Source organism: Perna viridis, chromosome 4 (genome assembly GCF_037379345.1).
Source record: "Perna viridis isolate PV_CMFRI_1.1 ecotype Kerala chromosome 4, ASM3737934v1, whole genome shotgun sequence".
Taxonomy (NCBI): Eukaryota; Metazoa; Mollusca; class Bivalvia; order Mytilida; family Mytilidae; genus Perna; species Perna viridis.
Genome location: NC_142448.1, coordinates 26188375 through 26199662, shown reverse-complemented (window position 1 = coordinate 26199662; position 11288 = coordinate 26188375). Strand labels below are relative to the sequence as shown.

The 11288-nt window shown below is 29.3% G+C and overlaps 1 protein-coding gene across 1 annotated transcript; it reads right to left on the bottom strand.

The window, feature by feature from the left end:
• Positions 1 to 2206: 2206 nt before the first annotated feature.
• On the bottom strand, positions 2207 to 10955 carry LOC148619502 (homeobox protein unc-4 homolog). Its single transcript, XM_088579465.1, has 3 exons — positions 10575 to 10955; positions 9886 to 10061; positions 2207 to 3288 (listed from the first exon to the last, which is right to left on the bottom strand). Exons 1-3 carry the CDS (start codon positions 10924 to 10926, stop codon positions 2578 to 2580), a joined length of 1239 nt encoding a protein of 412 aa, XP_088435591.1. The 5' UTR covers positions 10927 to 10955; the 3' UTR covers positions 2207 to 2577.
• Between the last annotated feature and the right edge of the window lie 333 nt (positions 10956 to 11288).

The following is an 11288-nucleotide window of genomic DNA, read 5'->3' as shown; positions in this document are numbered from 1 at the left end:
CAGAAGTTTTTTTGCATATATCTCCAAAACCGATATGTTTAGCCAAATTCTTTCAATTGCTGAAATGATTTTTGATTGATTCACAATGATCATTTAGTCCATCCGTTTGATTTTGAACATTTCATTCAATCTAAAAACTAATGAAATACTGTTTTTGAATTTTATGTCATGGTAGTGTAAACTAGTATTGAACCATGCATGAAAACGCGTTTTCATATTCATAAAATTGTTTTCGAACTTGATAGTAATTGGTTGCACAAATATACAATTAAAGTTAAATGCCTAAAGAAACTATTGATGCATTTATAAATCATATAAATAATCGATAGGCAAACACCTCTAAAAATCAACAACTTATAATGTAGAATGATTTTGCACTATTGTGTCTTGAATATGAAAATTTATATTTCTTTCTAATTTCCCAGGAAAACTAGAAAAATATTATCGAAAGGAAATGGACAAAGCTAACTACATTAATACATATTCATTCCAATGCCTGTTCAATCGAGCAACTGGAATTCCGATCTCTAGAAATTCAAGTAGAAATTCCCTAATAACCCTTGCTTGTTCCTAAAATAGGTAATTCATCTAAACAATGGATTGCCGTAAACTTTTTTTTTCGATTTCTGACAAATTGTAATATTAAATACCAGCTAGAATCGTATTTGAATATTATTCTTCTTGCCACTCTTTGATTTGTATTGAATTATAGCAAGCTTGGAAAAAATAAAAATTGCAGAAAAATAAAACAAACGGGTTGAAGCGTTTGTTTGCTTTATTATATATATTACAAAAAATGTATGCAAGTTCCTCTGAAATCGATGACAGTGACGCATTCTCTTTTTCTAATTTCAAAATCTTCGTTGTAAATTCAAATTCTGAGCTTTCAATGAAAATAAAGTGTCAACAATTCAGTATTAATAACGTATTTACAAAATATTAAGAATAGTTAATACAAAGCATTGACACCTTAGTTCTTTGATACAACCCTTTTTTATAAAATGCTATTGATTCAACCAAATGCTTTACTTATCTTTAAAGGTGGACATGACAGCATACTATGTATGATAATATTGATGGCATAATCATGCAGAGGTGAATCCATATTTGTTTAGGGGTTCCAAACTATTATTTCCTCTTTTTTTGTTGCCAACATTTTGCGCGCAAAATTTAAACAAAACAACTAACAGAAAGGGGCACAAACTAACCGGACTCCATTTCCCATTCCGTCAATATTTATGATTTAACATAAAGAAACAATAAGTTGCATGACTGAAAACAATAAACGACCTGGACTTAACCCAATACTTGACGCCGCATGCCCCAGTACTCTGAGTCTTTTTCCTTTCTATTTATTATCAAGAACAAAAACAGGCTGTAAGTTGTTCATAGTTTTTTTTTTAATGATTGATGGTGTTTAATTGATTTTTAAAAATTTTGTTATGTCTCTTATTTTATTTAATTTGTTTTGCTAGTTGTTGCCTGTTGTTAAACATGGATAATAAAAAGCATCAGGATTTAGTAAAATTTAGAAGTATTTTGCATAATATGATATTTATATTGTTTAAAAACTGTTTTAACCTAATAATATACGGAGTGTATATGTTCATTTAAGAATGCTTATCACTTCTAGCTTGCTTACCTATGACGTTCTATAAAATATTTTGACAGATTTGTTTTTTCCATGTACAACTGTTTGCACTTACTCTGTGTTAGCAGCATATTTTTACGATGAATCACATGTGACCTAAATGCCGTCCCCAATGCTATTGATCTGACTTACGCAAAATTATTTAATTTAAATTTGTCATACATTGAATAATTGTAGTCATTTTAAATAATAGCTGTGTTTTTTTAATATTATTTAGAAAAACTTATTAAATCATACTGCTCAATAGTGATTAGTTAGTATGCAACTTGAATTGTCCAAAACATGATCGACCTGTAGATTTTTTTGATAAAACCCAATCTACAATTAAATTCTTAAATCAGTGTTGCCCAAACACTTCACCTTCTGAAATAATTAGGAATGCGGTTAGAACGTCTCTCTAAATACCGTGTTAGCCGTGGAGTGAAAACTATTTCCGTACATCAATTAAAGCACTAATAGTTGTGTTATCAGATCAAACCATCACCAATTCAGGCACCAGTGTTGTATGAAGCTGTTTTATCAACTATTTTTTTTTTACAAAAAAGAACCATCAAATTAAGCATATTTGTTGACATTTATTTAGACAAACAGAAAAGAAACATTAACATAAATAACTTTAACTGCAGCAGGTCTGTGTAACAATATCTGTGTTGGGTCTTCTACGACCACTGCACACTCGTTCATTTGAGTAGAGTCAAATGGTACAAATAGCACATTTAACGAACAATTAGTTATGCCCATTGCACATAGCCCTGTATCAGCTTACACCTCTGCTTATATGTTGTAGTTCGGAGTATGCAAAATAATATTGTTTTACATATTCAAGTAGGCTAAATATTTAAAGTAACTACTTTCAGTTCAACATGATACAATTAGAGTATCATATCAATTTAACTTGTTGTCATGGATCTCAGTTAATTGTGATGTCAGTGACTCTTGCAGTTTTGAGATCTATATTCTTCTGCACTTGTTGTCGACCTTTGTCCTTCAGTGTCACTTAAATGTTCTACATTGACAATATTGTTGTCACTATCGCCTGTAGCACTTTCAAAACTATCGTTACTGTCTTCATCATTACATCGTGAAGCCGCACGCATTTTTTGTTCGACCAGAAACCCTATAGGTTGTGTAATTGGATAAAGAGGCATCATGCCCAGTCCTAAAGCATTTACTGATTTGCTTGCTTGAACACGTGGATATTTTGAATTAGGTCGTCTGCCTCTCGGTACTTTAGGGGCTTCTAATAAACTGTCTATGCTAAATGAAAATTTTCTTTCTGGATCATGATCACTAGTAGATGATTCGTGATCACTGACACCATCTGATGAAGAATTATCTGAGCAACGAGAACATTCTGAACTATTTTTCACCTGATCGTCACTTTCGATACATTCTACGCGAGAATCATCGGATTTTCCTTCTTGAAGTGATTTTCTTTTTTCTTCCAACTTTTTCAGTCTTTCCTCTTGTTTCCTTCTTTTCTTTTCTTGACGCTCAAGTTCTTTTCTCTTGATTTCCTCCGGATCCATTGGAGCACCACTGCATGTTTGTGGATGTGCATTATGAGCAGGACGTCCTGGACCTTTCTTTGTGTGTTCCTTTTTTCTCCATTTAGCTCGTCTGTTTTGGAACCATACCTGCATTTAGATAAAATTTATTATTAACATTCATATCAATTTTACATAAAATTTTTTTTTTTTGAAATAACAACTTGTTGTTATTGGACATTTTTGTTAAAATTTATTCAACCGTTTTATACAGATAAATAATTAACATACTATTTATTGAATGCGAGTTTCAACTGCATGTGTAACAGTGTGCTGATACAAATATTCATAGTTTAAAAAACCGACAGATTCACGGTGCACAATTTTAATACCGGTATGCATTTACTTGCAGCTACTTGTAAAACATAAAGTACAAAATTATGGTAAATAATAGTTGTAAATATGTGTGCATCACTGTTGTGCAGTGAGGAATCAATAGATTTTCAAACTAAAACATTTCTAAATTTTACAGAAAATTTCAAGTATAAATTTTGCTTCATAAAATACATTGATATACTTTTGATATTTTAGGATTATTAAAACTTTACCCTTACAAATAATAAAGAAAACAATTAGCATCACTTTTTTTGTTCAAATTACACAGAAGGAAAAATACATATCAAAACAATCCAAAAAAAAAAATGCTTTGTTTTTTGTGAAAATTAATGATCTTTGAAGTAATTACCCAACTTAGATAGATAAATACAAATGCTGATATGTGATATTTAAAGTAAAAAATAATGTCCACTATCAATTTAACATATCAAGCGCCCAAAATTGAGCAATTAATTTATTACTGTTTTATCAAAGGGGTTTACACCCGATCCAACTGATTGTAGAGGTTAAGTACGAAACACACCAGGCGTAATATTTTCGTCACATTTAATCATAAAATTAATGGAAGAGACGACATTGATCAGAAGGATTTTATTCCTATAAGACAAAGGGCAAGTCGTGTCATATCCAATGCTATTAAAAGAATTTCTGTGTGTTCTGCCTAATACAATGAACCACTGCGGCCTGAACAAAGTCGCTACGAAGGGGTTATTTTACGCTTAAATCACTTGTTGGTAATTTTGTCGAGGTATAAAGGTCCATGGTTTAAGATCATACTTTCTATACTTTTTAAGGTATATCGAGTTCGGTTAAATTGAGGGGTATGCAAAATTTTAATTGAATTAAGGTTTAATTCTCCCAGATGATGCAGATCCTAATTACAGGGTTGTGAAGTAAACTGACACAAACCATGGTATTTGGATATTTATTGTTTACAGACAAATCTATACTTTGTGGCGAATTTTTACACCGCATATGTTTCAAGCTTGTTAATACTTCCAATTTGGAAATAATTTACGAGACAGTTAAAGTATATATTATGTTTAAGGATGTAAATTGTTAGGTTATCTTCTAGGTACATATCTTATTTAACATATAAAATGTAGTACCAAAATTAGAGTAATAAAAATTGAATTAAAACCCCATTTGCATTTTGTTTTCTTTGTCATTATTTTAAATCTGAATACTCAAGTTATTAAAATCTAGACATTTTATGATAGTGACAAATAAAGTCTTTAAAAAAAATAAAATATATGCAATAATTACAGCTTATAACACAGAGTTTATATTTATGACATCAGATTATCATACAAATTTTACAACTACAATAACAGAACTTCGGTACTAGATATAAACGTATGATATTCTAAATAGAAATTCGATTTTATTATCAGTGTTTTTCTTAATAAGAAGCGTTTCTTTTTACTTTTTATGACACCATTATGAAATGACGATTTTAATATAAGAAGATCTATATCATATTTCATAAAAAAATATAGGTTTCATTTAAAAAATGATAATTTGATTGCAATATATATATACATATATATTTTTTTAAGTTGTTATTAAATGAAGTAATTTTACTTTGGTTTGTAATTGATATGAAACGAATATGTCAAAAAGTTGTAATGATAAGTTATTTGCATATTACATTAGCATATGATAATTAGGGTTTTATTTTGTGTCTATTACAACAGTTTGTTTTTTTTCTGACACGGTACAAAAAGCTAAATACACAATTGTCATTGACCTGTCATAGAAAGAAATAGAAATATCATTCTAACTGATTGCATCTTTGCTCTGCGTGAGGTGAAGGATTGAATTATGTCAATCATTCTTATCTATTCATAACTTATATGTGACAAGAAAAGACTCTTTCAAATTTTATTTTCAAATTAAGACCCGAGTAACAATACAAGGGTGGAAAAAAGTTCATATACGTCACGTCATGTGATCAGTTATACCATGTACCAGAAAGGCCCTTGAAGGGTAGTGATCAATAGATAGCTAAAGTGTCGATTTCTACACTCGCTAATACCACCCTAAAAGATCATTTTGATAAGAATGTAAAATGAAAAATATGAATTCGGTTCAGATATTGTTAACTTTTAATAAGTAAATGTATACCTCACTGCAACAAGTCGTGCATTTTTTATTTCACAAATATCTATGTAATCAAACGTATTGTTCTTTTATTAAATTAGCAAAGTGTTCCAGTTTTATACTTCAATTAATTGTATTTTCTTTCATGTTATTGATATACATTTCAACCTAAGAATGAGTTTTCTGTCTCAAATCTGCGCCATACAATACCCCCAGAAATAGAAAAAAAAATCATAATTTGCATAATAAAGGTAAAAATGTTTAGAGTTACCCAGTAGGTCAGAAAAGTTAGACATTTTTTAGTCAAAACATGCCGATACATTTTTTATAACTATAATAAGTTTTTTTAAATCGTTAATTGAATCAATATGTTTAATACTTCTATAATTTTATATATTAATATGAAAACTGTCAGTTCTATTTCTTACATGCTTTTAGGAAATAATTATTCTAGAGGAACGTGCGTTCTATCAATATCATAACTTATAAATATGTATTTGAATACAAAGAATACCAAACTCATATATATTGCAATGATGAAACCCTTCAGTAAAGTAATATTTAATGTGATCATATCTTGTGTTGGTCACTTCTGTTTTGTTCAAAAAAAAAAAAAAAAAAAGAAAGAAAAAAAGAAGAAAAAAAATTCTGTGTATTTTGGACTACCACAAGACTATAGTTTCTAGCACATGACTTCTATTTTTTTATTAGATCATATTAAAACATCCCTTGATAAAACAAAATCACATAACATTTTAAAATGCTTTGAATTTTAAACCATTTTACAGTTCATAAAAATATCCGGACAAAACCCATTGGTATATTATTTACAAAAAAAACAAAGGTTTTTTGTTGTTTGCAACGTTTATTAGAACTTTTAAGTGGCAATTTTTGAAGAAAAAACAAGTACTTAAAATGCCGTAATTCTTGAATTAGACTTTAAAATGTAAGATGAAACGCAGATTCGACTAACTCTTCTATTTATATAATTGATTTACAATTTTCCGAATAGACAGTAGTGTAACACAATATTGTTTAACACAATTCTTGTGGATCTAATTATATGTTCAGTTTGTAATATTATAAATCAAACCTTGCTCACAAAATTTACGGTATCCAACCACGAAAAGTCGGTACTCTTCTTTTAAGATTGGTGTAATCTTTGAGATTTCAAACGCACTTCAAACATACCCAATGATACTTATCTTAGATAAGGGTGAAAAATCATACTTCTTAACTAATTTAAATTAAAAGACAATGCTACTAATTCCCTATTTTCTTAAGCATCAAGTAACACAGAGATTTGTACAGCATAAGATCAAACGAAAATCACCTATTAATTGAATTCTTGCTGAGTAGCAAATGACCGTAGTACATTTAATGTTTCTTCTTTATCTGTATTCGGAATGCAAAGTTTATACAAATGGGATTCTTTTCCTTATCTATAGAATTAATTAGAGAACATATATACTTTTAGTACTCCCTTTTTGAAATGCTAGAAGACTGTACTTCAAATTTGTAAATAAGCTTAATTATTCTTTGTGACATTGTTTAAAAAGTTCGGAGGCATTTATTTTCACTTTGTAAAAAATGTTCGGAGATAATTGAATGAATATAAATAAAATTTACAAAAACAAAATAAATGTAATTTAACCAAACAATTTGTATTAAATATTCAATTCGATCGTCAATAAAAAACATACATTTTAAAACTCAAAACAAAAATGTTAGTTTTGGTATTTTGTTGTATTTGAACTGTGAATACAAACAAAAAATCAGTTCGTTGTCAACATTACGCGAGACTTCTGAGCGTTTGTTCACGCCGCGTTTTATTCTAAGGTGACGAAAATCTTAAATAGAATAAATGCTTCTATTGTTTGTGATTAAATACGAAAAACAAATACTATCATCAAAATATTAAGACAGAGAGTCAATATGATGAAAGACACGCGGTATGTTCAAATATTTAAATCAAGTTAAGGAAATTAACAAGAAACTTGGAAATACTTATTTCATTAAACTTTTGTCATAAAAGTGTTTTAGTTTAGTACTTAAAACTTAAAACTTAAATAATTATCCATTGAATATTTGTTCATTTCAAATAAATAATTCACATGTATTACAAAACTTTGTCAATTCCATTTAATAGATATATATATCATAATTAATTCATACAAAATAAGACACCAAATTCACTTTTTATGATTAATTCCAATATTATCAATCAAAATGATGTGATTAAAATCAATAACTGTTAATATATTTAACTTTGTATCAAAGGAATTCTTTGGTAAAATTAATTATGATATATCGTAAACCTATAAAATATGTCTTTGATTTCTTACTAAAAACAACAAAATGTTGTAAACATATTAAAAAATAACGGTTCAATCGAATTATGTAATATTTGGTCAACTTTCTTTGGGGCATTGAAAACATAAGTATTTTACGACTTAATTTTGACATACATCAAAAAGGTGAGAGATTCGACAACTTATTTGACGATTATTGCAGGTGAGAAGACAGGTCGGCCACTTTGTTGAAATTACAGAATTAATTGTGTACAACATTGCCCAAGGGTATATGTTTAACAAAATCGATGGATCAATATTGAATGCTGATAAAATAACTATTTGTTCTTTAAACTATTGTTATTTCCATAATTTGTCATCATCGACTACTAATTACAGTGCATTTCTCACGAATTTGTCAAAAAAATAAATAATAGAAAGGAAAGTGTTTAGTCATGAAAATGGAATATATATATATGTTTGATTGATTCATACATATAATTGATTTCTATCGTAAAATTCTATTGCCTTTCTTGTTAATTATGTAATCGATTATTAATGTTAATTTTGCGTCTATTTCACAGTTTCTCGTAAAGTTTCGACGATTTATATCCGCCAAACATTTTTTATCATTAACATTTTATCTTGACTTTATTAATTTGGGAAAGCAGTCACGATGAGTGAAATCTATTAACCCTACCGCTAACTAGTTTTAAAACATTTATTTTTTTATTTGCACACTAAAAGAAATCAATGCTTTTACACCATGGCTCATAAAATTCGGAAGCAGTATTCACTTCCGGTTTAATTAACTAAAACAATATAACTCTGCAATTTCCCTTTATTTACTGCGTGGAAGCTTTATTGGCAGTTTCTAATGTGTTTTTCAGTGTGTTTAATGCAGGCTATTGGGAATTCGTAATAAATTGTTGTAATGTGTTTGAAGAAAATGAATTATTTAAATTCAAATTGAACAACACATGCATGCCCAATTCAATCTAGCATGCAATTCAGTAAACAGCGATAGACATACAAATGAAATAAGGTGTACATAGAATTGAATTATTTTAATAAACTACCGTAACACATGCATCCAAAATTACAATGTCAACATCTGTTTATCAAAGTTTCATCCAAGTCAAACTACCATCGAGTTGTCCATTAGTGTAAAAATCTATAAAAATAAGCCCGCTTGGCTAAATTGTCTCAAATGAAAATGTGACAGGCCTAATCTTTTAAGATTACTTAGTTCCGGTCAATTTAAGTGAAGACTTAACTAGAAAACTGATACAGCGCATACAGTTAAATGAACCAACACATATTTAATCCACTTGTAAGGTTATCTTTGTAAAGCGTTCGCTTATGACCGGTTTCTAGTCGAGGAGGTGTTGTTAGAAAAGCGATTATACTATTTTCCGGGCCATTTACGTCTTGTACTCTTAAGTATCTCTTGTTAATAAATAAATTTGAAACAACTTAACATTACATTAATTTAGGTATTTTCAACAAGAGTGACCACATATTTAAAGAATTTACGTTGTGGTTTTTGAAAAGAGAAATCAAATATTTACTTGACATTTATACAGACGTTGACACAGCATGTCTGTACTTTAGTACTGTTCCGATTGTTTGATTATATGTATTTAAGTAAATCAAATTATGTCAATAACTAACATATTTTATAAGTAAGATTTATTTTGTAATTGACAATTTTTCCCCGTATATATATAAATAATTTTTAGTTGAGATGACGTTTTGGTAAATCTTATTAAATTCAAAATATCCGCAAAGTAAAAGTTTCCATTATGAATGTAAAAAATATTTTAGTTATGTTTGTCCGCTTTGTGTTGTTTTAGTTATTATTCAAGAAATCTTAATCGTTTCACTGCAGATTGTTACGACTAAATGAGAGTACAAAACATAAAGTGGAGTTAAAAGAAAACAAATATTTACGAACCTGAACACGGGATTCGACGAGATCAAGACGGAGAGCTAGTGCTTCTCTCATGAACACATCAGGGTAATGACTATCTTGAAAGGCACGTTCCAACTCCTCTAGTTGCCAACCTGTGAAGTTAGTTCTTGTTCTCCGTCTTTTAGCAGACTGACTTTCAGGGGAATCATCATCGGTATCTTTAAAATATGAATTTTGTAAAAATTAGAAATCACATTTTCTATACAAAAAATCGTGAATATGATTAATTCATAATTACATTAAATTTTTGGCAGGTCAAAAAATTTTCATTTTACATTGTAATTTATATTTTTATCTTTTATGAAAAGCTCTTAATTGGTTTATGTTAAAAAAAAAATAAATCTTTTATCATAATTTATATATAAATAAAAAGTGAGGATAATCCTTGGTTTTCGATTTATTTAATGCTTTATTTTTGTGTATTGTTTACACTAAATTTATTTGGTATTTTCTTTTGTAAACGACATTTTTCTTCTCGTAAAAAAAATTTAATACTGATGAATTTAAAAATGAACCGAAAAAAACATTAAAACTTCTATATATATAACAAGACTGTTGAAAAAAAATATTTTCCGCAATCGCCATTTTCCGCATGAAGTTGTGATATCTTTTTTTTTTTATTTCAATTATATCCAAAAACAGATCCTCCAACAGAATTTGTATTCACGTACCTGGGCTTTTCAAGGAATTTTTATCCGAAGGACTTCCAAAACCATGTCCATGAGGATTATTTCTAGAGTGAGGGGATGACAATAGTCCTTCCATTTGAAATCGCAAATCCCCATGATGTCCATTGAAATTTAGTCCATAGGGGTTTCCTGCAGCAGCAGCAAGAGCAAAAGATCCACCAAAATGGGCTGCACTGCCGTAAAGAGATGATAATAATCCATAACTGTGAGGATAACGAGAATCTAAAAGACCAAGTGGTCCTGACATATTTCTCCGAGTACCGTTTTCTTGGCTAGAATTGAATGTCAACATTACCAACACATTTGTAGAAGACTTGATTAGACTCCTTGTCATTTAACGGTGAAGTCCCAACGCGCACTTGCTGTTCCAACAACGCCGTGAGCCAATCAGATTGAGAGAATCATTTTTGTGGACAAAGATGGGAGGGAAAGTCGTCAATATGAGTTGTATGCAAACAACTATTATGTGTCCTCTAGCTGTTAAAGACATTTAGAAGGAGATGATCACAAAATTAACATTTACTGATTGATCATCATGACATTAATGGCATGGTTGGGTTAATTCATGCTTCGGTGCTTTCAGTAATTTCTTTAACTTTAATAGATTTAAATAAATTCAGGTAAGGGTTCGTTATTTGAATAAGACCAATTTTAAAAAAAGAAGTTAATTTTGGTAAATTTTAAAACTTATGCAAA

Coding starts and splice junctions, on each gene's coding strand:
- LOC148619502 (XM_088579465.1), bottom strand. CDS start 10,926: ATGACAAGGAGTCTAATCAAGTCTTCTACAAATGTGTTGGTAATGTTG. Junction 10,062..10,574: donor AAATTCCTTGAAAAGCCCAG/GTACGTGAATAC, acceptor CATATTTTAAAG/ATACCGATGATGATTCCCCT. Junction 3,289..9,885: donor TCGTCGAATCCCGTGTTCAG/GTTCGTAAATAT, acceptor ATCTAAATGCAG/GTATGGTTCCAAAACAGACG.